The 27,467-nt window shown below is 55.2% G+C and overlaps 1 protein-coding gene across 1 annotated transcript; it reads right to left on the bottom strand.

Moving 5' to 3' along the window:
• Positions 1 to 1,783: 1,783 nt before the first annotated feature.
• Positions 1,784 to 22,580, bottom strand: LOC128848841 (thyrotropin-releasing hormone receptor-like). The gene is made up of 4 exons (XM_054049056.1): positions 22,468 to 22,580; positions 12,885 to 13,448; positions 10,096 to 10,519; positions 1,784 to 4,314 (listed from the first exon to the last, which is right to left on the bottom strand). The coding sequence occupies exons 2-4, from the start codon at positions 13,259 to 13,261 to the stop codon at positions 3,883 to 3,885; spliced, it is 1,233 nt and encodes a 410-aa protein (XP_053905031.1). The 5' UTR covers positions 13,262 to 13,448; positions 22,468 to 22,580; the 3' UTR covers positions 1,784 to 3,882.
• Between the last annotated feature and the right edge of the window lie 4,887 nt (positions 22,581 to 27,467).

Genomic DNA, 27,467 nt, shown 5'->3' with positions numbered 1-27,467 from the left:
GCAGGGCTCTGGCCCTGTCTAGGTCCAACACGCTCTGAGGAGCAACGTGTTGCGTTCGTAACTAGGGCGGCTGTCCTAAGGGCAGAGAGCGAGCAGGGGAAGAGAGGAGGGCGCCGAGTCTATTCATGAAAAAGACAATGCGAGAGGAAAGAGCGACTCGGCTCGCAGCTTCTATTCACGCGCCTCACACTTCACTCCTCTGGAGCCGGGGGATAACGGACACGCGCACTGCTGGTGTGTGTCACTGCAGGAGAACCTGGGCTAGCCGCCTCTCCCCACCTGTGCTCAGCTCCTGCTCCCTGCGGGGGGTGCCAATGTCTGGGAAGCCCTGCTACCCAGCTCCCCACATCACCTGGCTCCAGCAACGCCTCTGCCCACATTCCCAAGGGCTCCCCTGTCAGCTCCCACCTGCAGCGTCCCTGGCTCCCACCGCTGGCACCACCAGCTACCACCTTGGAGGACGTGGGGCGGAAAAGGGACTGGCAGAAGCCCTGAAACGCTGTTCCAGCTCCTAAAAGAAGCACTGGAATGGTGTTGGGGAGTGTTCTGGCACGACATGAGTGCAGCCTGTCGCCAGGGGGAAGGGGGCTGTGCCCTGGCAGATTTCTCTCTTTGCGGCTGTTGGGAAGTTCTGAGCAACCCTGGGAGGAGGATAGCGCGAGAGTAGGTTTGTCACTAGTCAGCTGACACCACTGCATGGATCTGCTTTGTGATGGGAAACGGGGCTGCTTTCGTGTGGGGAGGGAGTGTGCATGTGACAGTGCAGAGGTGAATCTTCAAACTCAGCCCTTTGAGTAGCGAGACACATTCAGCTGCACGAGGGACTGGGAGTTCCTGCGCTGTTAGGTGTCGGAGCTCCCTGGCCTCTGCTGCTGGCTGACTGGTGGTGCTGGGGGCAGGACTCTGTTCCCTTCCAACGCCTGAAAGCATTGGCACCCCGTCACGTGACAGGGAAAGTGAGGCATGATTTGCCTAGGCCCTGAGAGGGAAACCGGGTCAAAGCCAGGGCTAGAATTCCTAGGAACTGCCGGAGTGGTTCTGCCCTCTGGTCTGTCTAGTCCAGGATCCTGACTCCGACGGTGGCCTGTACCTGATGCTTCAATTCAGTGGGAGGGGCAAGATCCCCTGTACTGGGTATTATGGGATAAGCTGCCTGCTCCCCAAGAGCTAGTGGTTGGTTTAAGCCCTGAAGCAGGAGGGTTAGCTCCTTTCCCAAGCACTCGGTTTGTTCAAAATCTGTATTATTGCCCCTCGGCTGTTCTTGCTGTCCAGTCCTTTTTTTAAATCCCACTAACCTCTTGGCTTCCAGGAAACCTTGTGGCAATGGGTTCCACAGGCTAATCCGGCCTTGTGCGCAAAAGTATTTCCTTTCTAGCCTCCTTAAACGTGCTACCCTTCCCCGTCATTGAACGTCCCCCGGCTCTCGGTTGAGAAGCTCTTCCTGGCTCCAGGAAAACTCGCCTCTTCCCTTCAGTCCTTTTGGCCTCTCTAGCTAAGCGGGTTCAACGAGCATCTCTCATCCATTTCCAGCGCGTGTAGAGAAGGCTAGGACTGGCCCAGATCAAAGCCTGGGCTCCTAACCCCCAGGCACCTTGCAGGGGCGGAGGGAGGTGTTGGAGTCTCAAAGCAGCTCAAATACTGCAGACGTTTTGTACATCTCTATAATGGGCCCAGCCAGAACCGCCCTGTGCTGGGGGCTGCTCATCGCTCCGTGTTCTAGGCCGTGAGCAGATACATAACGAACAAGAGGGAGAGAATTTCCGAATGAACGATTTATTCTCCGAGAATGTTACAAGTAATTTACAACGGGAGGCCAATGCCTGCTGCTTCTGTGCTTGCTTTGCCCAGGTTTCTTAGCCTCCCGGAGCCACGGCTGGGGCTGAAACCCAAGATCTAGCTACCTTCCAGCATTTCCCCCCATCCAGCTAGTGCAGCCGTAGTGTTATTTATTCAGGACACCTCCCGCGCCGGAACCCAGCTCAGGGCTACGTCGCCCCAGCCCAGCCCCCACATGGAGCAATTCTCTGCTGTTCAGCGCGAAGGGGAGGAAGCCCCACAGCAGGAAGTTGTAGACTGAGTAAACTGGGATCTGCAACTAGCCAGCGGAGACCAGGCCTCGGGTTATACTCACCCCTACAATGGCTTCTCGGGGGGCCGAGCAAGCCGGTGAAAAACAGAAATACAAATACCCATAAACACAAAGGCTTGAAATACAAAGGGCCACAGGTTCTGCAAATCCAGGTGTGAATTAAAACAACAGCTACCTGGGTTTATGCTGAGCTATACAGACTCACGTGGATACAAACCTCAGCCCCTGGGTGGGGCAGTCCGGGGCTCTGTATTCATGCTACAGAGGGCACAGCACATCCTGCTCGCAGGCCCGTGCTTTGGTCAGAAATAAATCTGGAGCGAGGCCAGGACCAGAGCATCTAGGAATTCTGCAGGGGTTTGAGATGGGGGCTGGTTCCCGATTTTGCAAGTGGCCCCCTGTTTATAATGGGCTGAACCAGAACTCTGGATCCAAATACGCCCGATCTTTGCATCCAGATTCAAAATGCACGGCTGCAGCCCATGTCTAGTAAAACCAGATCAATAATACAGGCAGGCAGTGTGTACGTGGGGGTAAAGTCTATCTAGTCTAGCTCCCCTTCCTTCCCCACTCGCGGGCCCAGGACAACTTAAACTCCGGTCCCAGCGTTAGCTGCCCTCGTCTCTCCCCAGTTCTCACCTCCGGTCCGAGGAGGGAGGGTACAGCTCTGCAAGCAGCACTTAGCTCCCCGGGACTGTCGGTAACCCCGGCTAAGAACAAACAGGCCACCAAGGCAACGCTGCCCGAGTCGGCAACCTTCGGTCCTTAGATCTCTTAGACCTTAGATCTCTGGGGCAGGAGAGTCTCCTTCTGGTGGTTTTGCCATCATTTACGAGCCAGTGGAGATGATTCTCTAGTGCACTCATTGATCTGGAAAATGCCAGCATTCGAAGGGTTAAATAGCAAGCGCCCCTCTCTCTTTGTATTTAGTTCTGTGCAATGCTCAATGACCTCCTATGAGGCCCCGTGAAACCTGCAGCTGCCTTGCGGGGGCGTTGATGTTGGCTGCGACACGTTATCTGGTGAGCAGAGCCCTAGTTGGTAGGATACTGGGCTGTTTGCTGCCTTGTGATGTTATCCATAGCCAGTCTCTTTTTGAATCTTAAGTTCTTCACCTTAATGACTTCATGTGGCGGTGAGTTCCACAGTCACTGTGAGAAAGGGGATTTCCTTTTATCCGTTTTGAATTTCCCACCTTTCGGTTTCATTGGGTGTCTCCTTGTTTCTGTATTATGAGACAGGGAGAACAGAAATTCCTCATCTACTGCCTCTGGCGCACCGCTGCCAGTTTAACCGCCTGCTGTCTGTGGCGTTGTCTGGATTTTTTTTCCCCATCTGGCGTCAGGGCTTCCTCCAAAGCTGGACACAGGAACCAAGCCCAACTGATGAGCTCAGAGACGCAGTGGCACTCAAATTTTTATAGCTCTTCTGACAGTGCCACAGCCTAGAGGTGCTGGCAAACCCTCGGGAAAACAAGAGCGTCTATTTCGGGATCTGTGATCCCTGCCTGGGGCTGGCTGCCTCACCACCAGGCTGCAGGGGTGGGAACCAAGCCACGTCAGAGTGTCTAGGCACAAAGTGGGGGCTGGATTGATTCCCCCTGGATCACCTCCGTGCTGGCCCCCTCTGTCTCTGTGCGCCCTGGACTTTCCCTCACCCACATGTGCTCTGTGAGAGCCAGCGCTGGACATCGATGCAGATCGGATCTGGATTTTGAGCCCAGCGTCCCCCAACCAGCCTCCCCTGTTCTATATACGGAGACGGGGGAGCCATGGAGCTGGGGAGGGGGAGGTCTACACCACACTGAAGTACAGCTTGTCCCCGTTGTCTGCCTTGCTCCGTGGTGGTGGCTGCTGTCGCTTGGGGAGAGCCGTGTTGCTCGCTGTTGGGGGCTGTTTATCTTCCTTGTGGTCCAGGGGCTGGGAGGTGGGCGGCAGGGGCTCCCTCGCCAGGCTGTAGCTGGCCGTGGTCATGTACAGGCTGCGGGGCAGCGGCTCCCCCCCGCACTTGCACAGCCGGTTGAAGGCGGCCCGGAACTTCTGGGACATGAGGTTGTAGACGACGGGGTTGATGGCGCTGTTGGCGTAGACGCAGAGCCGGCAGAAGAGGACGAACCATGGGTTCAGGAAGGGGTTGTCCATGAAGGAGTTCACCAGCACCAGCGTCCGGTAGGGCATCCAGAGCAGGGCGAAAAGGATCACCACCACCGCCAGCATCTTGGTGACCTGCAGAGGGGACACGGTGGGGAGGCCTAGAGGGTCGCCATGGGGACAATTCGCCTCCCATGGAGACCAACTCCCAGACCCCAGTCTCACCACAAAGCCCGTGGGCCGGCAGCCCCAGCCCAGTTGACTCGCCGCAGCTGAAGCACTGTCTGGGCAGGTCCCCGTAGTCACAGTCACCAGGGTCAGGCCTGGAGCCACGTCACACCCTCTCCCACCTGGCCCGTGGCTATCGGGCCAGCAGGGCCTGCTGGCTCAAAGCTATGGGGGCAGGGAAGGACAGGGGTGGGATTCAACGTCTTCCCCTGGCTTTGTGTTGCCTGGGGATCTGCCGGAGCAGGGCTGCGAGCTTTGCACTGACTGCTTGGCACCCGGCTTGCTGTCTGCACCCGGCGCTCCTGCTTTCACAGAGCCGCGAGGTGGGAACCCAGCCAGGCATCCCCAGGCATCCCTGAATGTCCCCGTGCCAAGGCATGGGGGCCCTGCCTGAATCCCGCAGGCTGAGCAAGCTGCTCCTCCGGTCTCCCACAGGTTCACAGCAGGGAGGAATTAAGCAGGGCTGGAAACTGACAGCCCCCTCTGAGCATCCCTGGGAGCTCTCTGGAGGCAGCGGGGAGGGAGCCCCCCCCCCCCCCAGCCAGTGACCAGAGGGCTGGGCTATAATCAGAGCTTGGCTGGGGGGGGCTGGGGGGTGTCTCACCTAGAGTGGGGAAGCAGACCTGCCAGCGGCACCAGCACCATCGCTAGGACAGAGCAGCACTGCCTCCAGGATAGGCAGCTCCGGGACTGGATCGGACCGGACAGGAGCACTGGGGCGGGGGGTGGATTGGCTGAAGTGTCTCTTGACGCTATGAGCTACTGAAATCAGCCCGACACAGGGAGGGCCAAGCGAAGGCTGGTTTTCTGTGGCTCGCTCCCAGACAGCCACAGGTTCTACTCCCAGGGTAGCTCTGCAGGCGTTAGGGCAGGGGAGGGCAAACTATGGCCCACGGGATTGCCAGCCCCATGGAGCTGCGAGGCTAAGGCAGGCTCCCTGCCTGCCCTGGCCCCCGCGCCGCTCCCTGAAGCAGCCAGCACCACATCCCTGCGGCCTCTGGGCGGGGCAGAGGGCTCCATGTGCTGCCCTTGCCTGCAGGCACCGCCCACTGCAGCTCCCATTGGCCGGGAACAGGAACCACAGCCAATGGGAGCTTCGGGGGAGGTACCCACAGGTGAGGGCAGTGCGCGGTGTAGCCAACTGCCCCACCCCACCTCCAGGAGCCACTGCCGGACATGCTGGCCACTTCTGGGAGCGGCGCAGGGACAGGGCAGGTAGGGAGCCTGCCTTGGCCCCGCTGCACACCACTGCCACCCCAGAGCTGCTTGAAGTAAGTGGCACCGGGCCAGAGCCCACACCCCGAAAAACCCCTCCCACCCAGATGTGGCCCTTGGGCCAAATAGTTTGCCGACCCCTGCATGAGGGGCTGGACGGAGCAGAGTTGTGGTCTGGGGGTCAGTGATCCCCTGAAAATCCATCTTTCCCCGAGCATGTGCTGGGTGAAACCCAGCTGAGAGCCCGGCAGCCCCCAGCCTGACTGCCCGGCGCAGCCAGGACCAAGCCAAATCAGCGAGAGCCGGTAGCACACGGGAGCCAATGCCAATCTCATGGCCCCTGCTTCTCACAGCCCCTTGTTTCCTCGGCTTCTCTTCTCCCCGTTGAGCACCTGGGAAATGGAGTGTTCAGGGAGGTGAAGGGTTAATATCCAGGGCTGGTGTGTGGGCAGGATCTGGTCCAGGGTCCCCACCCTCACCCCCACTTTACCAGAATGATCCACATTCCTGAGCTGCAGCACTCTTTATTAGTCGAGTCCCCGAAACCCACCCTACCCAACATTCCCACCACCCCTAAACTCCTGCCTGTGCCCCTCAATCCTGCCCTGGAGCCCCCTGCTAGCCCAGCCCTGGGCTTCCCCCCCCCCACCACCACAGCTTTGCCAATGCCCCTCAATCCTGATCTACAGCCCCTGCTAGCCCAGCCCTGGGCTCCCCCCCACAGCTTTGCCGGTGCCCTTCAGTCCTGCCCTGCAGCCCCCTGCTCGCCCAGCCCTGGGCTCTTCCGTCTCTCCCACACATGCTTTTGCTAGTGCATTTGTGTCCTGATTTATAAAAATCCTCCAATCATCTGCTTCCCTAGAACAAGTCTATGAGGTGCCGGTTTATTTCAGCCCTTTTTCGCAACATCCCCCATGGCCCTAATGTTATTCATGGGCTCCAGAAAGACAATCCCATCTCGGAGAATGATTAAATCCCTGTGGCACACCGGCCTGGATTCGCTCACTATTCATTGCGTCGGGCCCGAATAATTTCCTGTCGGCCGCAGTTAGGTTATCAGAGATGCGCGTCTCCCATTAGCAGTTCTGATGGCTTATTTATACTGAGTGGCATCACAGGGGAGGGAGAGAGAGCAGAGCAGAGCCCACATGTGGGGTTCGAAACAGAACTGGAGAAGTTCATGGAGGATAGAGCCATCAATGGCTATTAGCCAGGATGGGCAGGGACACAGCGCCATATTCTGCATCTCCCCAGCCTCTGACTCTCAGAAGCTGGGACTGGACGACAGAGGATGCATCACACGATTGTTGCCCTGTTCTGGTCATTCCCTCTGAAGCACCTGGCACTGGCCACTGTTGGAAGACAGGACACTGGGCTAGATGGACCATTGCTCTGAGCCAGTCTGGCCATTCTTATGTGGAACATCTGTGTCTTCTGCTGAGGTGGTGACAGCCCCTCCCCACAGTACGTTCTTAGTAGGAAGGACTGTTCTGTATTCCTGGCTCTGACGTTGTCCAGTGGCGGCCCCTAGACATAGCCACAGGGTTGGTTGGTATGTGAGAACATCTGAGGTGATTCCCCCCACCGGGCATCCTGCTATGTCAGGCCATATGCTGTGGGACCAGAGCTGACCGGGGAAGACCACGTTGAGAACAGACCCAGCAGGGCTGGCTTTGTGTAGCCCACAGGGAAGGAGCCCTCTGGGGTCCTCCGGGGCCTTGCAAACTCCAGCGTTCCCCAGCACTTTCTGATTGTTGGTAGGTGAGGACCTGAGTCCTGATCCTGCCACCCTGAGCACCCAGGACTGCTCAGGGACTTCCAGGCAGGTTCAGGACTCTAGCACGGAATCGCCGGCTAATTTTAAAGCAGGGCTCATGATCAGACATCGGACGCAGGCACAACCACCCAGGGCAGCTGACTCTGCTCCCCTCACCCTCTGAATCGACACCTGCCTGTGCTACTGACAAGCAGCCTTCAGTCCCAGCTGCACAGGGTGAGAGCTGGATCCCAGTGGCCCGTGTCTGGTGGGGGCCGCTCACTAGCTAGGTGGTGACTCCAGCATCTCTGGCTGGGGGTGATGACAGTGAAGCAGGGTGCTCTGTCACTGGGCTGGGCTTGCAGCATTGAAAAACACCCACTCCTTTGCTTTGTCACCTGCGTTCGACTGATCTGGTCATCGCTGTGGACGAAGAACTGTCGAGGTTCAGCCCGTCATTGACAGGGGCCCTTTGCGTCTCTGTAGCAATGCAGGCAAGGACAAAAGCAGCAGGCTCAGGGCAAAACATGGGGGTTTGTCAAAGTTGCTTCTTTGCCAGAAGAAGAGTTGCTTCTAAAGCCGCTCGTGGGGCTTTCGTTCCCCCCAAGGCACCTGGGAGCCTGTAACTTGATTTTTAAGCACACTAAGTGCGTAGCTCGTGTGCATCAGATAATTGCACGTGCAAATGCTCATAGCCTCTTGTGCATGGAGTCACTGGATCTGTCTGTGCAATTGTGTCAGCAAAGCAGCATGCAAATGTGCAACTCACTTTCTTGGGCAATTGCACGTTTAAAAATCAACCCCTGAATATGCAGCTCCGGGCACTGGAAAATGGACCCTAGCAGGCATGGAAAATCCATTAACTGCCTCCTGGAGGTGGGGAAGGCAAAAGCCATGGAGGCGTCTCTGAAGGGTGCTAGCACCCAGGAGGGAGAACCAATTAGGGCAGGGGTCGGCAACCTTTCAGAAATGGTGTGCCAAGTCTTCATTTATTCATTCTAATTTAAGGTTTCGCGTGCCAGTGATACATCTTAACGTTTTTAGAAGGTCTCTTTCTATAAGTCTATAATATGTAACTAAACTATTGTTGTATGTAAAGTAAATAAAGATTTTACAATGTTTAAGAAGCTTCACACACACACACACACACACTCACCTCCCTCCTAAGTTTAAATGCAGAAGAGAAGCATTTGTTCAGTTGGGCCCTTTGGCTGGGTTGCACTGGGCCGTCCGGGAACTGGCCAGGCTGTCCCTGGAGGCGGTGGTATTTGACCCTGGATTTACTGGGAAGCTGTCCCAACTCAGATTTACAGCCCCCTCCATGCCACAGCAGCAGCACCAGGCCCAGAGGTAAGTTTCTGGCCAGTCTGCTGGCTCTGAGCAGAGTGCAGTTCAGTGGGGGGTGGCCAGAGGGGGTGGAGTGTGGATGTGGGTGTGTGTCAGGGCACCAGTGTAAATCAAGTCATGTCATTAACTTCACCATGGGCTTGACCCTGCGTGCCTATGCCAAGGGAGGCTGGGGTGATGGGCAGAGAAGGCAGAGTCTAAACCAAGGGTCCTGTGGTCACTAAACCGTGGTCCTGTGTCCTGTGGTCACTAGGGCAGAGGTCCACAAAACTGTGGGGCGAGCCCCCCTAGGGGGCACGGAGGGGCCCAGGCCAGTCCCCATGGGTGAGGAGGGAGGGAGTGCCACCCAGCTCTGCTCCTGGCCCCAACCCCAGCTGCTGGTCCGGCTGCCAGGCCATGTCGCTCCCAGCCTTACCCCCAGCTCTGGCCCTCTGGCCCCAGTCTCGACCTCCTTACCTCTGTCTGCATCTCTCCTCCCCGGCCCAGTTCTGGGGGTGGGGCGCAGACAGAGGTAAGGGGGAGCATGAGGTAAAAAGTTTGAGGGCTACTGCACTAGGACCCAGCTGTTCCCCAGAGCAGGGGATGCCACGTTTCCACTCCTGCCTCCTTTATCCCAGCACTTGCCATCTTCCCCTTTGGTCCCCCGACAGTCTGACACTCGGCCACCTGCCTGTAATGTCCCCCTGGCTTAATACCCACACCTGTCTGCCTCCAGGTCCCTGGACATGGGGGTGGGGAAGGCTGAGCCGTGGTGGCATTAGGAGGATGCTGTCAGACACAGGACAGTTGCTGGGAGTTTGCCCCATTACCTGCCCCCACCCCATGTCCAGCCCCTCAGAGCCCATCACTGTCACCAGTGTAAAGCGAGATGTGCCCCCTCCCTCATCCCCAGGGCTCAGCATGCGGTGTGGGGCATGCACTTTGCCTGGGGAGTTGGAAATTGCCCCCGTGCAGGGCCCAGCATAAGGCCAATGCCTGTGGCTTAAGGAGGGCAGAGTCCGGCACCGGACTGGGAGGCCTTGTGCTGGGCTCCTCCAGAGGGCTGCTCTTCCCCCTGAGAGTCCGGATCCCCTCCTGTGGCTGCTGTGCCCAACTAGACCCTCCGGGGTAGCTGGGCATGTCCGTGAGCATGGAGGGCGCCTCCCAGCCATCTCAGCCTGGCAGTACTGAGCAGCGTCTTCCTTCTTTAAATAAAGATGCTCAGGTCACCTTTCCAGGGGGCCACCACCCCACCGTTTGCTAGAGCATCCATTTTGCATGCACACCGTGCGGTTTTCCCCAGGCAGCATTTACCAGGCGTGGGTTAGGAGGCCCTGCTGTGAACCTGGCTACGCTCGCTGGGCACAGAGCCACTAGGGAGATCTCCATACCTGCTTCCGGGAGGACAGAGCCCCTCTGGTCCTGGAGCGGCTGCTGGGCTTGCTCTCCCGTGTGTCCACTCCGTTCTTCTCCTTCCCGCTCCTCTCTCTCCAGGGCTCAGCGGTGGCCTCAGCTTGGTCGGGGATGGGGCTGGCGAAGAGGATTCTCCCGATCAGCCCGTACAGCATGGTGGCCACAAACAAGGGGGTGACAAAGAAGAGGGCAAAGTCGAGCAGGTAGATGGGCAGGTAGAGGTTGCGGGAGACTTTGTAGCCACACTCCAGGTGCTGGCTCTTGTTGACATTGATGTCGACCAGGAAGAACCAGAGCATGCAGTAGATGGAGGTGCAGATCCAAACGAAGGCAATGATGCGCTTGGCCCGGGATACCGTGCACATGGTGTGGGCGCGCATTGGGTGGCAAATGGCGATGTACCTGGGGACAGGAAGGATAGAGCCATGACACTGGCCAGGAGGAAAGGGCTAGGCAGGCAAGGTGGGACAGAGACGACTCGTGGCAGGCAGGAAGGGGACACAGAGGCCTTCTACAGCAGACTCAGCTGGTGCCATCTGCATGTTCACACTGGTCCTCAGAGACTTGAACACTACAAACTAGAGCGGCAGCATGGGCTAGCAGACAGGGCACTGGACTGGGAGTCAGGAGATTCCTGGCTCTGCTGGCGGACCTCAGGCAAGTCATTTACTTGGAGGGCTCCTTTGCCTGTCTTGTTTATTTTGCATCACCGGTGCTGGAAGTGGGGGGACCAAGGGGGCTATGCCCCTCCCACACACACACACACTTTTGACAAAAGAAACATAACTGCAGAATTCCCCCCACCCGCAGAATTTCCCCCCTCCCTCACGAATAATAGATTCTGCCTGGGAGGTGCTGCAATTACACTTTTCACCCACCAGGGGCTGCTGTGGGCACCAGAAGAGAGGGCAGCTGGCGGAGCAGACAGCCACAGAAGGGGAGGGGGCCCTTTGGCCTTGCCCCCCCCCCCCTTCTACGATGGTTCCAGTCCCTTGTTTTGAATATAAGCTCTTTGGGGGAGGGACCTGTCTCTTACTATGTACTTTTCTTAGAGCACCCAGCACCATGCCCCCCCACCCCCGATCTAGGGCCGAGCCTCTAGGCACTACTGCTATACAAATACTAGAGACGTCCCTTTTAGCTGCTGGAGCCATTTAAAGGTGTGCTAAATGAAGTGGGGGGTAGCTCCCTTTTATGGACACCCAACCAGCCAGTTAGCTATAAAGTCCTTCTTGGTGGCTGTTCTCTGCTTGCTTTACCCGGTAAAGGGTTAACAAAGTTCCCCAGGTAAAGGAAAGGGAGTGAGCACCTGACCAAAAGAGCCAATGGGAAGTCTAGAACTTTTTAAAAATGGGGGGAAAAGCTGTCCCTTTGTGTCTCAGTTGTTCTCTCTGGGCTGAAGAGACAGGGGCAGTAGGAGTGCTGTGTAAAGTTTGAACCAGGTATGAAAAATTATCTTCCATGCCTAGAAGGATTCATTGGGACAGGGAATGTTTAGATAGATGTGATCAGGTTTATTTCTTTATTTTAGCTTGTGGATTCCTCTGTGCTAAACTCAGGTATTTTTGTTTTTCTTCTGTAACCTTAAGCTGGACCCCAAGGAGCCATTTCTGGTGTTTAACTCCTTTTCAGTTGCTTTATAAAATCTAGCAATAGCCTGATTTTCCAGATGTGTTTCCTTTCTTTCTTTTTAATAAAATTAACCTTTTTTAAAAACCGGATTGGGTTTGTGTCTTAAAAGGTTTGTGCATGTTTTTCAATCAGCTGGTGGTAACAGCTGGGCTTCCCTCTTGTTTGTTTTCGTTCTCCGCTTCCCTGAGGGAGGGGTGGAAAAGCCGAGGGGCCTCAGGGAAAACTTCCCAATTGAGTTTTTCCAGGATTTGCAAGAGGCAGTTTATTCCCTTGGGTGGTGGCAGCGTTTACCAAATCAAAGTCAGAGAAAAGTTGTTACCTTGGGAGTTTAATACAAGCCTGGAGTGGCCAGTATTAATTTTTAGAAGCCTTGACAAAAGGTTTACAGCTGGACTTTCCCGCCCCCCCTCGGCCCATTGGAAAGAGCTCCCTGAAATGCCCCACTGCACCATTTGAATCACGTTCAGCTACAAAATAACGAAGGCAATGAGCAGAGCACAGGGCTGCTGGGGGAAGGTTTCCTTGGCACTTATTAAAAAGCGATCTATACGCTGATCTTTCCTAACCAGGACCTGGCAGCTGTGTGTGGGGTGGGGCTAACTCCAGCCCCATGGGGGAGTGCGGTGGGGGGAGGGAGAGGTTTGGCCTTTTGTGTGCTAACTCCTGCTTGTGCATGCTCTCTCTCACGCCAGCCTGCCCGTTCTGGCACTGTGCTCCGGGCAGTCGGATTTGCGTGCACGAAACCCATGCGTCCCAATGGGCAAAGAAAGAGCCTAGCCACTGGGACGGGGGCACCGTTCCGTGTCTAGTGACTGATTCCCCTTAGACCCGGGCTGGGAACGACTAGAGTTGCTACCACTCACTGGTGGGTGAGCAGCCTCTGAGAGGCCGGGGTGAACTGGGTCTAGTTAACATTAGTGCTAACTGTCTCCCTTCCAGGGTGTCTCACCAGAGAGGCCAAGAACTGAATAGGCACCAGAGACAGAACTACTGTCACATCCCTAGAGGGGGTCTGTCTGCATGAGGGCGAGGGGCAGGGAGTGGCTTAGGGGAAGCTTGCCCTGCCTTGCGGGCAGAGGGCTCTGGCCCCCAGGGCTGCCAATCCAGCACAGGGGCAGGCCGCGTCCTCTCCCACCTCTCCACGGTGAAGGCCGTGATGGAGCAGGAGGAGACGTTGATGCCCAGATACTGGAAGTAGGTTATCCCAAGGCAGCCAGCATGCCCATAGATCCACATCCCCGCCAGGCTGTCCGAGATGTTGGGCAAGCCAGCAGCCACCAGGACCATCAGATCGGCCACTGCCAGGCTAACCAGGTAGCAGTTGGTGGGCGTCTTCATCTCCCGGGTGGTGAGGACCACCAGCACCACCATGATATTGCCCACAATCCCCACCCCGCAGATCACCAGCACCAGGAAGACTGAGATGGCTTTGTATTCGATCACGTCGAAGACAGCGTTGCTGCTGGCCAGGGAGATGTTTGTGGGGCTGTCGAACTTGCTGCTGTTCTCCATGGCTGCGGGCAGGTAGGAGGCCGGAGCCAGCACCGCTGCCTTCCCAGGTGCTTCCAGATGGTGCAGCTCTATAGAGAACTGGAAGGGGCAGGTCGGTGTCCCCAGACACCAAGACACGATCTTTGGCCTTCGGCCCCAGCCGGACGCTTGGAGGCTTTGTCAGACCAAACCGGCTCAGCTTCGTTTGCTGCAGGAAAAGCACAAAGGAGAGAAGTGAAGGATTATGCGCCTCATGCCCTGCAAACCACTTCTCCAATTCCCCCACTCCTCCAAGGGCTCAGCCCGGCAAACCTCAAAGGGCGATTGATTTCTCATTGGCTCTGCAGGCATTGACCCAGCCCCTGAGGAGGGCAACACACTGTCTGTTGCCTGTCGTTCTTTATCCAGCATAACCCTGTCCCATGAAGCGTGATGAGATCTGAAGCAGCGGGACTGGAAGGCTGTGGGCAACCCAGCGAAAACTGGGGGGGATGAGGGCTCTAGATCTGTATCCGGTGTTTGTGTCATAGTAGGAAGGAGGCTGAAGGGGCGGGGGAGGGGAGGGCGGAGACATTTGCACATTTAGTTTGGTATGATTTTTATATCCAATGCTTGTTGGAGGGTTACCCTGTTCCTTGGGGCTTGTGGGTATGTGGTAGGAACATGCGTGGTAAGGCATCTGGTCCATTGCAAAGTATTCCTGAACAGCTCTGTCACGGAGTCCCCGGGCGATGCTCTGGAACTGCTCCCCACAAAGCCAGTCAGGACTTTGGGGAGCCTCCTCTCCCTCGGAGCAGACTGTCTTCAGGGCAAGAAGCTCACACAGCTTCACCTCCTGGGTCTCTCCTGGGAGCATTCAGCATATGCCCCTCCGTGCGCTTCCCACAGCGAGTCTGCCCCGGCGGGGTCCTGGGGAAGCCAGAGGGTTCTGCACCCCCACTTCGCAGTCAGACGTGACTCTCAGCCAGCCAGTAAAACGGAGGTTTATTAGATGACAGGAACACGGCCTAAAACAGAGCTTGTAGGTCCAGCGAACAGGACCCCTCTGCCGGGTCCATTCTGGGGCCCAGCAAGGCAGACCCCCGTCTGCCCTCCCTTCCAGTCCCCAGCTAGCTCCAAACTCCAACCCCCATCCAGCCCTTCCTTCTCTGGGCTTTTTCTCTTTTCCCAGGCCAGGAGGTCACCTGATCCCTTTGTTTCCAACACCTTTAGTTGGCACCTTTGCAGAGGAGGGGCCCAGGCCATCAGTTGCTAGGAGACAGAGGGTCCGGCATTTATGTACCCTGGCCCTTTGCTCTGCAGCAACCATACACCCTTATCTCACCACCTAGATACTTAAGAAGTGCATAGGGGAAACTGAGGAAAACATTAAGAACAGTCCCACTTCGTCACAAGCTCAACTCCTGCTTTTCCTTCAAATCTCTTAAATCGCACCCTTCTTCCACTTCAGCTGCGGCTTTTAATTTGATCCCATCATAGGGGGATGATAGGGCCTTTTTTATCAGTCAGACAAAATCAAGAGAGTTTGCTCGTTGAAGTTTTGCACCAGCGTGGCTGCAGAGTATAACCGAGGGCTTTGCTGGCCCCGTGTTGTTCCTTTTCGGTTTCATGTTTAGTCCCTGCTATTCTCGTGTGTGTCTTGGGTTATGTTGCAGTGTCTTTTCATCTCAGGGCAGCCTGGTACACTACCGGGTTAGGGCGACGTAAGCTGCCTTGCGTCGACCTACCTGCAGAAGTGTCTTCACTGAAATTGGGCTCCCGCTGCTGTACGTGCCTCTCTATGCCGATTTAGCAACCCCAGCTCCCCAAGCAGCATAGAGACATGGTGGATGTAGTTAGCTCGCCAGTGTCAGTGTAGATGCTGCATTGCTTATGTCGACTGCTACTAGCTTTCAGGCACCTTCCCACATGGACAGTACAATGGACACAAGCGCTCCTGGTGAGGACATGCACCCCCAAAACAAGGAGCCACGTGCACACGCAATTTGATAATTGCAGAGGCCGTATGTAGGGTAGACGTGGCCTCAAACATAGCCAATCTTGCAGGTTTGCCCCAGTAGCTATATTCAGTGTTCCTGATGCCTTTGTCATGGTTATGTGCGTACTCTTTCGGAGCCCCTCTGAAAAATTATTCGGAAATTTGGGAAGCCAGGTAACATGATGCCTCCAGAGGCTGAGGACAGCTTCTGTACGACACGTGTTTACCCTTGTGGAAGCATGACTACTGGCTACAAAACTGCTTTGTTAAATGAAGATTTCAAACATTCGTTAAAAATCCAGCCCAACTCTCTTATCCCCAGGAGCTGTTTTCACATGTTCCCTCTCAAAGGCTGGGTTACTCTGAGGGCCGGGTTGAGAGGGTATGCGTGGGAGTGTGGTTTTTAATTCCTTTTTTCTATTTTGCTAAATGTGCCATGAAATAGGGTAGCTGGCCCATTAACTGAAACTGGGCTCAGCGCTCCTGTTCTGGGCCATGTGCTCCCAGTTGGGCCAATTAAGAGGGCGGAACAGCACCAGTGGGCTATAAAAGGTCAGACAGGACCAGAGCAGGAGATGAGCAAAGTGGTTCCTGAGAGAAGGCTGAAGGCAAGGAGAGTATCAAGAGGGGTTTGCTGGCTGTCATCCCCAAATCAGACAGCCAGGGCTGAACAGAAGAGTGGGGTTGCACTCTGGAAGACAGGGCTGGGTTGGCTGTCCTGGCAGAAGTGATTCATAGATTCTAAGACTGGAAGGGACCTCGAGAGGTCATCGAGTCCAGTCCCCTGCCCTCATGGCAGGACCAAATACTGTCTAGACCATCCCTGATAGACATTTATCTAACCTACTCTTAAATATCTCCAGAGATGGAGATTTCACAACCTCTCTAGGCAGTTTATTCCAATATTTAACCACCCTGACAGTTAGGAACTTTTTCCTAATGTCCAACCTAAACCTCCCTTGCTGCAGTTTAAACCCATTGCTTCTTGTTCTATCGTTAGAGGCTAAGATGAACAAGTTTTCTCCCACTTCCTTATGACACCCTTTTAGATACCTGAAAACTGCTATCATGTCCCCTCTCAGTCTTCTCTTTTCCAAACTAAACAAACCCAATTCTTTCAGCCTTCCTTCATAGGTCATGTTCTCAAGACCTTTAATCATTCTTGTTGCTCTTCTCTGGACCCTCTCCAATTTCCCCATATCTTTCTTGAAATGCGGTGCCCAGAACTGGACACAATACTCCAGCTGAGGCCTAACCAGAGCAGAGTAGAGCGGAAGAATGACTTCTCGTGTCTTGCTCACAACACACCTGTTAATACATCCCAGAATCACGTTTGCTTTTTTTGCAACAGCATCACACTGTTGACTCATATTTAGCTTGTGGTCCACTATAACCCCTAGATCCCTTTCTGCCGTACTCCTACCTAGACAGTCTCTTCCCATTTTGTATGTGTGAAACTGGTTGTTCCTTCCTAAGTGGAGCACTTTGCATTTGTCTTTGTTAAACTTCATCCTGTTTACCTCAGACCATTTCTCCAATTTGTCCAGATCATTTTGAATGTTGACCCTATCCTCCAAAGCTGTTGCAATCCCTCCCAGTTTGGTATCATCTGCAAACTTAAAAGCGTACTTTCTATGCCAATATCTAAGTCGTTGATGAAGATATTGAACAGAGCCGGTCCCAAAACAGACCCCTGCGGAACCCCAATCGTTATACCTTTCCAGCAGGATTGGGAACCATTAATAACAACTCTCTGAGTACGGTTATCCAGCCAGTTATGCACCCACCTTACTAGCAGCCCCATCTAAGTTGTATTTACCTAGTTTATCGATAAGAATATCATGCGAGACCGTATCAAATGCCTTACTAAAGTCTAGGTATACCACATCCAAGACTGATGGCAGAATACAGTGGGGTGTGGTGAGAACAAAGCTGGGTTTTAAGGACTATGTACACTGGGGTGATCAGGACTCTGTTGTGGGCCTCCTGTTATAACCTCTTTGCACTGATTTTGTTGTTAGCCTCTCTAGTCCATCAATATAGTTTAAGCTTCCATGGAGTTACTGGGGACCCAAGAGGGAAACCGAGGCAGGGCAGCCATACGGGGCACTCGGGAGGAGGCCATGTGTTTACCTGACAAATAAGTTGTTAATTCAAAATATTTACTGCTAAAGCATTTGATACACTATTTTAAGAACATTTTGTTTGTATCTACTGCCTCAAACACTAAAATGGCTTGAATGTATGTTTAATTTGTTTTGGGGAGCAGGGCAGAGTGGGGCTGGGGTGACTAGTGCTGTGCCTGATTTCCTAACTTTTATTTTTTTATCTGTCCTTCAAAAACTGTACAAAACTCAAGGCCTCTATTACAACTTAAACCAATAGGAGTTAATTTCAGATGAACATAGAAGGCTCTGCAGAAATACATTTCTTTGAGTAAATGGAATAAGGGAAATTGGTATAAAAGTTAGACAGAGTCTTTCAGCTAGGGTCACTCTGCCAGTTTTGAAAGACAAATGTGAAAGGAATTATGTAGGAACAGGACATTTTATTCCTGGTCCAGAAATCAACAGATATAAGTTTAACTATTACATTTATGTAGGTTTTGCAAAAAGTTTGATAAATCTACACGCTCCTTTTGGAGAGTGGATCATGTTTGTTCAGATAACCACTAAAACACAGAACAGAAAGTAAGGGGGCTGAGGAGGAGGGTGGCATATGCCAACCTTCTTATCACTGTCCTTTAAACCTTAGAAAGCCTTGGCTTGTGTTTTAAGTTTTGTAAAGCCCCTCTGTAAATGATAGGGGATTTTATACTATCCCCTGGAATCTACAGCTTTCTTCATGCGTTTCAGATGGTGAACAAGTGAACTATATTTCCAGGTTTTTGTTCATCTGGGGTTGCTTTTGCATGGTGGGCTATTCATTTAAGCAAAGCTCTGCTAAAATTAACAGGCCTCCTTCGAGCTAAAGCCAATCGTGCTAATTTACAATAAACACGAAGAAATGCATTACCTTGAGTAAATGGAATAAGGGAAGTAATAAAAGTTAGGCAGGTATTCATTTAGGGTCTCTGCCAGTTTTCAAGGACAAATCTTATGTAGAAAGAGGCAATTTTTATTTCTGGTCCAGAAATAAAAACAAATCCGGCTAATTGCTAAATTTACATAACTTTTTTGTTAAAAGTTCAATAAAGTAATCTACATGCATGCCCCTTGTGACTGGCATTTTAGCTCTATTTTACATTTTAATATGCTATAGTGACTATTTCTATAGGCAGTAGATTTAGAAAAATCCTGCAGAGTGACTCAGGAAAATGTGATGCAATTTAATATTCTATGATGTGTGATTCTGCAAGACAGCCTGGGGTAAAAGAATGCCTTCTGATTGGCTGAGCCAATGAGGTGTGCTTTGTCCCAACCTCCCAGTACAAGGTTTCCAGTTTCTGCCATTTGGCAAGTAACAGTCTGTGGGGTGAGACACTTATCTCTTCTTCCTGCCTTTTTTCCTTGGTAATGTCTGAAACTTAGAGGTGGTGGTGGTGGAAAAACTGTACTCTGTGTAGTGTAACTAACTCTATGGCTGTATTTTCCTCTCTGTGTGACTAATACTATGTGACCTTTTGCAACTGTTTGATCAACTTTATTTAGAGTTATACTAACTGTGATTAAAAACAAATTCTTAAGATGCATGATGTATATTAATACTTCTCCTTTATTCCTGTCATTAATACTTTGTACAGTTATTTAACGACTTTAGTTAGAAATATACTAACTGCATGAAAAACAATTCTCTAAAACCTGAGGAAAATGCATGTTAACGTATACATGTCCTAACACTTTTTATTCTGCTGTTACTAAGATTTTGTATATATTATTTAATGACTTTAATTGGAAATGCACTAATGGCATAAACACATTTTCCTCTAAAAAGGCATAATTCTACATATGCATTAACTGGTCTCCTTTATTCATCTCTCATTAAGACTTTGTCCAGTTATTTAATGGCTATTTAGAAATGTACTAAATGCATAAAATATATTTCTTTAAAAATGACAAATGCATGTTATGTATAAAGACTTTATTCTGTCATCCCTAAAAAATTCAAATTATTATAGAACTTTATTTAGAATTGTGCTGTTAAAATGTTCTCGAAGAATGCATGTTAACACCGCTATAGTCTTCTGTCCCTGTGACTTTTCGTACCCCTGCTTACTAGACTTTATTTAGAATTGCACTTAATGTGGAACATATATTTTCTTCAACTGAGGAAAAGGCATGGAAAACTCTATTCACTTACTTCATTCTAATGCTCCCTATACGGTTAGATTAAATGGGAATTTTAAAGCGCGCTCTCTCTCTCTCTCTCTCTCTCTCTTCTTCCCCCCTCCCCTCCAAATGGCTGACAGCACCAAAAATGCATGTGTCCAAAAATTACAGCTAGGGACGGGCCGGAAGGCAAAAGGGGCATGGAAAGCTGTCAGCGTATATGATGAGAAGAAATAGGGTTAAAACTACTGTGCTGACTATTCTCTGCTGCTCCCTTGTCCTCCTCCCTGCACACACGGTGCTGTATGTGCTGGAGATAGAGGTGCTGGGGGCTGCCGCCCGCACCCCAGGGCTGGAAGTGGTTTCCATCATATCCAGGGGTTACAGTTTGGTTCAATGGCTCTCAGCCCCCGCACTGGGCACGGTGGTCCAGCGCCCCTGCGCAGTGCCACTTGCTGCATGTTCCCTGGGGTGGGAGCTTTCTGGGGCAGGGACGGCCTTTGTCATGTGTCTGGACAGTCCCTAGCCCACTGCTGCCCTGGCTGCACTCCCATTGGCTGCAGTAATTCCTAGACAGCCCCTACGCTGGGCTGGAGGGAAGGGGGAGAGACGGGGTCAGTGCCGTTAAGGGTTGCAGGTGTGGCAGGGAGGTTGTAATTACCCTGTCCCCAGCACAGGGAATTCACGCGTCAAAGAACCCCAGCCCTGCGCCCCTCTGGAAATGCCCAGTGAGCCCCCCCCCGCCCCGCCAGGGCTTAATGTATAACGAAAGCGATGCTGCGACACTAGCAATTTTTTTACATTCATAACTGATGCAGCAAGCCCGGAAGGTGCCCAGCGCTCGGAGCCGCCAGGCCTATAGGTGCCCGGGGCTCAGCCTTGGCACAAATTAAGCCCTGCCCCCAGCCCCCCGTTGGCTCTGCCCTGGAGGGACCCATTAGGATTCGAGCCACGCGCAGCATCAGCACCAGTGGCGGGGGGGCCCGGCTGGGTCTGTGTGTTCGCCTCCATCCAGCCCATGTGCATCACCATAGTAACAGCTCCCCCCTGTCAGTCTCAGAGACTGGAGCAAATTACAAAATCGCTCTCCGGCCCTAGAGGCCCGGCCCCTCCTGTTCCCAACGCGCAGACCCCCTCCGTGCGGAACCCAGGTGTCCTGGCCTGCGGCCCTGCTCCTTGCCCTGTGCGTTCGGCAGCTTCCCCGGCTCTGCACTGCAACCACCGGGCAGCACCAAAGGACTGGGGACTCGGGGCTCGCTCGCTCGCTGGTTCACCCCTCTCTGGCAGGGCCAGGCTGGAGTTCAGCGAGGGCCAGATCCGGCCGGGTGCTGAGCACCATCAGCCGCCCCCGAAGCCGAGGGGAGTTGGGGGCACGTAGCAGGATCGAGCCCGACATGCTTATGCGTTAATGGGTCTGAGCGGGTGCCGGTGGCTGGCTTGGGGGGGGGGGGGGTGAACACTCCCCAAGAGGGGCTCTCCCCAGCTCATGGCCAGTCATGTCCAGCGGACACTGAGCCCCCAGTCAACCCCCTGCCAATGCAGAATCCCCTCCCCCAGAGCGCATCTCCTGGGGCTCCAGGTAGGCTGGTGGGGAGCCCACGCCGTGATGGTCCCAGGGGGCATGTCACAGCACGCACTCCCCGGGCAAGCTCAACCCGCAGCCCGGTGTCTGAGCCGGGGCAAACGGAAGGGTGGGACTGTAGTAGAGGATCAGAGGCTAGAAGGGTGGGGGGGGGTTAGTTCCTGGGTTTCACTGGGCAGCGTTGGTGGCTTTGTGGTGGTGGTTGTGTGCGGGGGGGAGTTTAGATCCCGCTCTGGTGAGCTGGGTGCACGCGAACCAAACCGGGGACTTCGCGTTCACACCGCTGCGGGGGAGCGCACACGCTACAGAACCAGCCTGCTCGCTGCGCCCCGCGCGCTCTCCCGCCAGCGCTTCGGTGACTCCCCGTCTACGCCGGCAGGTTGGCACGGCGGGCTCCGCACAGGGGCCAGCGAGCTCAAAGCAGAGCCCGGAGAACCCCACCGCCCACTGCCCCCCGTCTGCTCCAGGGACCGGGGCGGCCGGGGGGCGACCTCGGAATGGGACCGCGTCCGCGGCGCGTCAATTGCGTCGCAATTTCGCTTTGGCTCAAACCCAAACCCCAGAGCGCTCGCCCCGGATGCTCCGCTGTGGTTTTTCGTGCTGATTTTGAACTGATTTTCGCGCTGATTTGTGTTTATTTCGTAGGCTTGTGTAACACTCTGAAGGGGGCTGTTTCACACACACACACACACACACACACACACACACACACACCGCCCCCCGGGGAATTGCAGAAGGCTCCGGTGGTTGGGTTCGGACTCGACGTGAACCCGAATCTCGACCTCCTGCCGGCCGCGGAATCTCCCTCCCCTGCCAGGCTCTTGGCGGGAACGAAGTTCTTGTTTCCACCACCTGGTTCCGCCTCATCGGGCCGCCCGGGAGGGAGACCCGGCGGGGTCTCGCTGCAAGACACACGCCGCTTGGGTGTCCAAACAGCTGCAGCCCCCTCCCCCCCCCGGCCCAGAAGGCGAATGGACCCAGCTGGGCCAGCCCGCCCTGCCTTGGAAACGCAACCGCGCCGGGCAGGCGGAGGGGGGTTTAAGGACCGGTCTGGTCCTTCCAGATCCCAGGCTGCAGCCCCCGGACAAGACACCGCCCCGGGGGATTCCAGGAGCCGCGGGCTCGATGGACACTTGGTCAGCTGGCAGCTCCAGCTCACTTTCAAGCGGCTTCCCCACTTAGCAGTTGCCCTGGTCCCGCTCTGGTGCCCCAGGAGCCCTGCGGAGAATGACTTTGGCTCTTCCCCTCAAGTCAGATGCTCAACCCGCATTGACACGGCGGGCTCGCCCGGCTCTGTCCATCAGACACGCCCAGCCCCTGGCGATCCCTTCCCCGCCTTTCCGGCACAGTCCCCACCCGCCGCTCCAAAGCACCAAAGAAACTTCCCTGCAGAACTTACCTTCAACTGCATTTGCTTCCTCCTAGGATGTCAGCTGGAGGAGAGGCTCCCCCAAGGCTGGCGCACCGGCCAGGGACCCAATCTCGCCTGTGTGGGGTGGTTCCTCTCGGTCCCTTCCCGCCAGACAGCAGCCCGTCTCCCTCCCTCTCCCCCTTCTGCCTGGCTGGGGCCGCTTGCTCACAGATATAAGAGGGCCTCTCATCAGCTGATCCAGTCCTCACTCTCCGGCTAACCTATGAGAGGAGAGACTAGTCCCCGCTGCCTCGCTGACAGCGAGAAAAAATCCGGAGTGTCTAGTGTGACCGCAGCCCATGAGGACAACCCGCAGGTGCCCCCGGGTGCTGGGCTTCCTGCGCCGGATTGAGGGCTTCATTCCCCATGCGTACAGGTGAACAGGCCTGGTCCTCTGCGAGCAGACCCCCAAGGCCAGGGCCTGTCAAAGAGACTCACCCCACCCAGCCAGCCCGGGTCACTAGCTCTGCGGGGTTTGAGGGGAGTCTCTGTACCTCACTGGATGGCCTGCGGGTGCCCAGAGCCATTGAACCAAACTGTAACCCCTGGATATGATGGAAACCAGTTCCAGCGGGGGGGGGGGGGTGCAGCGGCTCCCCCAGCACGCCTGGCTCCAGCCCCGGTGTTTATGGCATGGCCAGAATCAGTCCCTAACCTGGGGGCGCTGAGTGGTGCTATGACGAGTTCCCCGGTTCCGCTGTCCACAGGACTTGGGTGCTGAAACCAACCGCCCAGAGCGGCGGGGACAGAGCATGCGGCTCCTTCGCCTCGGGAAGGGAGATGGGCATTATACACCCCCGACAGGGCAATGCTTAGATACCCTGGGGATGGGCCCAATGGGGACAGAGAGAGCCAAGGCAGAACTTGATGATGCCCTGGTCTGTTCATTCCCTCTGGGGCACCTGGCACTGGCCACTGTCTGAAGCCAAGACACGGCTGGATGGACCCATATGGCCGTTCTTCCGCTCTAAGTGCGGGAAACGGAGTCTCTCCACCAGCCGGTTGAGTGAAGTCAATCCCAGCACAGGGCTTCAGGCCAGGGAAGGGCCACCCCAGAGAGTCTCCCTCTGCCAGGGCCCTCCTGCAGCCTGGAATGAGGATCACGTCTCGGGCTAGGGCGGGGGCATGGCCAATGGGTGAAGTGCATCCCTAGGGAGTCTCCACCAGTCGGGACCCTAGGATGCCCCCCAGGGGTAATGAAATCTGCCCTCCCCGTTGGAGCTCCCAAGGGAGGGCAAAGGCAGGACACAGGTATCACTCCTCATGGGGAAGCCGGGGGCTTTGCTGCAGCCAAGGGGTCTCCAGCCCCTGTGCTAGTTCGAGGGGAACCTGGCTCAGTGGGTGTTTGTTTGACTAGGACACTGACTACTAGCAAATGGCAGAAGCACCAAGGAATCTCCGCTGGCGGCAGGTGGGCTGGGGATCCCTGTATCAGGATAGAGGCTTTGCAGGTTCAGAGGCCAGGATCTGGGGTAACTGTCACAGCTCACGGTGGAATGGCAGCGTGGGATGGATTGGGCATGGCCACGCCCTAAAGGAGAGGGGGTGACCCAGCTTCCACAGTGACACTCTCAGCATCCTTGGGCAAGTCCCGTAAGCTCGCGCTGTACCTCGGTGTCTCCATCTGTACAATGGGGGTGTTGGCGCTTCTCTACCTCAGGTGGGGGATTAGTTAATTAGCTCATGGTTGCAGAATGCTCAGGAAATGTCACGAGCCCCCTCATCCATATTCCTGGTGCTGTGAGCACAGGTGGGGATCCAGCCAGTTGGGCCGTGGGGCATTGAGCGATGGCCTGTTCAGCTCATTCAAGAGAAATGAATCAGTGTTGGGACAAGACCAAGGATCTCGCCATCCAGGCCCATTGGTAATGTGGCTCGATCGGTGGGTTACACACACTCCCTTTCCTCTTTCACAGTGGTATCTTGCGACCCCATCCCCGGGGAACTAGACATCCTTTCCTAGGCGGGGACGCTCCTCCGCTGGAAGCAGAGGGGACCAATCAGTGATTTCACTCTGTCGCTCCTCTGTACATGGCTAAGAACTCAAGCTGCTGTATGACTGAACAAGGATGGGGCCACAGGGCACCAGATGAAGCCAAAGACACCAGGCATGGAAGGCTGAGTTGCTGGTTGTTTGCTGACTGAAATAAAGATCAGCGTGGTGCGCCTTAGATTCTCCAGCGCCCACAGAGGGGGAGAAAGGGATCAGACCCATCTCTCTGTTGTATGCAGCTGTCTGAGAAGAGGAGAGTCAGTAGCGGAGGGGAGAGAGTGGCAGGCAGAGCAAGGTGGATGATTCACAATAAATCATTCAAGGATTTTGCTGCGTCTCTTGGGCCGCTGGTGAGCAGAAGATCACGATGTTCCTTAATGTGTTTGCTGGGGAAGATGATTTGTCAGCTCACTTACACAGCGCCAGCGTTGGCACGGCCAGGGACAGCGTGCCACCTGGACTGGGTGTCGGGAATGCCGGCTGTGTCAGTTGGGCCTGACGCCATGCACCACTCATGTGTGTGGCTGGTTCTGATCCCAGCAGGGGAGAGTGCCACTTTTCAAAGCAGGGTTCTGCTGTGATCTTCACGGCTGGGGATTCAGAATTCCCCTTCCCTGAATGTTCTCTGGGAGACTCACTGTTCCCACCAATGTTCCTGCCAGGATGCCGTGGGGTGGGATAGGCCAGAAGGTGAGGTAAGCTAGGGAGCCGATAAAGTCCCGAACTCTGGGTCAGTCCAACTCCCTTTGCCCAGGGCCAGGAGCTAAGGAACTCACCCCCTGGGAACAGCCACTGGAGCTTTTCCAGCTCCCAGCAAGCAGCAAGGGAGAAGACCCACCTTTCGCCAGAGACCAGCTGCTGCCAAGGGGTTAGGCAACTAGCTGGGTTCTCCTTGGGACCCCCCCCCCACACACACAAACACACTGGGATGGCAAGGGGCCACCTTCCCACTTTGTCCCACGTGGATGCAAGAACCCAGTGGAAACGGATTCGGTTAACAAGGGGAGCGAATATTCCCAGCGGCGTTGTGCGGGTGCCCCCTGGCTCTAGACAACAGGGGAGAGCCTCGTCCAGACATCGTTTCTCAGCACCCTTTGCCCTTCTCCAGCCACTGCCACTGAGGACCTCCGAGGGGTTTAATGCTCGTCACCCCAGCACTGCAGAGAGGGAGGTAGAGAGGGGGTGGCATGACTCCCCCAGCTCGCAGGGCCTGCTCACTCCCAGGCGTTGGTCGCTGTTAGTACGGTGTCACATACGTGCAGAGCTCCGAATGGGCCTGTCCTGGCGCTGCCCAGACCCCGGGGAGAGCCAGACCTGCCTCAAGATGTTTAAGGAGCCAAATGGCCAGATCCTCAGCTGGTGTGACTCAGCATCGACTTCGCTGGAACTCCTCCCGTTCACACCAGGCCCCTTGGGTATGTGGCACAAAGGACCCAGCAGTTTTGCAGCAGTCACCCGCCCCCCAGGCTAACCAAGCAATCGAAAGGGGAATTGCAGCCAAAGCGGAGCCAGCGCTGCCTCGTCTCATGGAGAATGCAGGGCCCCGGTGAGTCCAGCATTGAGGTAAACAGTCCGAGGGAGGCCCTGGGCCTGTGCTTCGCTGAATGGGTGCCGGAGCAACGCTGAGAGCTACTTTATATACAGCAACCACCCTGGCCAGGACGTGGAAACTGACCTGGTGGAACAGCCTGAGGATCTGTCTAGTGATGTGCTGCTGGAAGCAGGACTCTCGGAGCCCACCCCTGCCTGCATGGACAGTTGGAGAGATTTCCCTGCCTCCTAGAGAGTTTCTCTCCCCCCACATGCATATACAGATATATCATGGATGCTAAACATCCTGCCTGCCTGCAGTGACAGCCTGGGATCCATAGACACGCTGCTGGTGGAACCTCGGAGCCAATGTTTAGCCTTTGGATTTCCCCAGGACGGGGTGGTTTAAAAAAATCCTAGGGGCTCCCGACCCTCTGCTGCCTGCACTCTGGGCAGAGCCGACTGGCACTGTATGGTCCGTACATTGCATGTAGGGCCGCCCTGCGCTCTAGAGTCCATATGCTCTGTGCAGGGAGACACTGGGCTCTATGGGCCTCGGACTTTGCACAGGGCATGGCTGTGCTCCATGGGCCAGGCCTGCCGCGTTGGGCCAGGCTGGGCTTTCCACACAGGGTGACTGCGGCGGGGTGTTCAACCCCCCCGCCAGACAAGGAAACGTTCAAACAGCTTTGGGCTCTGGCAGCCCCACCCCGCCACACCTGCCAGGCATGCCAGTCTTAAAGGCGGAGCCTTGAAAGGGAGGCGCTAAATTCAGTAGGGCCCAGCCTGAGAGGTGGACAGACCTCTCCCCATTAGCTCCCAGCCAGGAGTGCTGCGGGGGATGGAGCTGCCTGGGGGTCCTGTGAACCCTGAGACAGTGCGCCGGGCCACGGCTCATCAGGTATCTCCCAACGGGAGGAGGCCAGGGACGAGTTTGGACTATTTTTGTGTTGTGCTTTTCCTTTGGTGCCTTTCCTCCAAGTCCTGCAGGGGCTGGGGAAGAAGGCCTGAGGCAGGCTGCAGGAGGACATAGCCCAGGGAAGAAGCAGGAGATCTGAAGAAACAGACCTTCATCACCTGTTACAGGGGCCCTGGGCTGGAACCCGGGGCAGGGGCGCTGGAGCAATGTGTATCCTGGGGGTGCTGAGTGCCATTGAACCAACCTGTAAACTCTGCATGTGATGGAAGCCACTTCAAGCCGGGGGGTGCGGCAGCCCCCCCAGCACCCTTAGCTCCAGCACCTATGCCCCAGAGCAGAGGGAGGGGCTGGGTTCCCCTCCAGACCACCAAGGAATGGCTGGGAGACGCCCCAGACAACAATCAGAAGGGGTACGTCTATGGTGCATGAGTGTCAGAGGCCAGGAGATTCAGAGACCGCTCTCCCTGCCCCCTCCTGGGGCCTCTGTGCCGGGGCTCCAGCCTGAGATCAAGTGTCTACACTGCCATTTTTAGCCCCACAGCCTGA

This window comes from Malaclemys terrapin, chromosome 14 (assembly GCF_027887155.1).
Source record: "Malaclemys terrapin pileata isolate rMalTer1 chromosome 14, rMalTer1.hap1, whole genome shotgun sequence".
Lineage (NCBI taxonomy): Eukaryota > Metazoa > Chordata > Testudines > Emydidae > Malaclemys > Malaclemys terrapin.
Note: the sequence above shows the minus strand (reverse complement) of the source record. Positions and strands in the feature narration are given on the sequence as shown.

Coding starts and splice junctions, on each gene's coding strand:
- LOC128848841 (XM_054049056.1), bottom strand. CDS start 13,261: ATGGAGAACAGCAGCAAGTTCGACAGCCCCACAAACATCTCCCTGGCC. Junction 10,520..12,884: donor ACGGCCTTCACCGTGGAGAG/GTGGGAGAGGAC, acceptor TCCTGTCCCCAG/GTACATCGCCATTTGCCACC. Junction 4,315..10,095: donor CTCTGTCCTCCCGGAAGCAG/GTATGGAGATCT, acceptor TCCCCTCTGCAG/GTCACCAAGATGCTGGCGGT.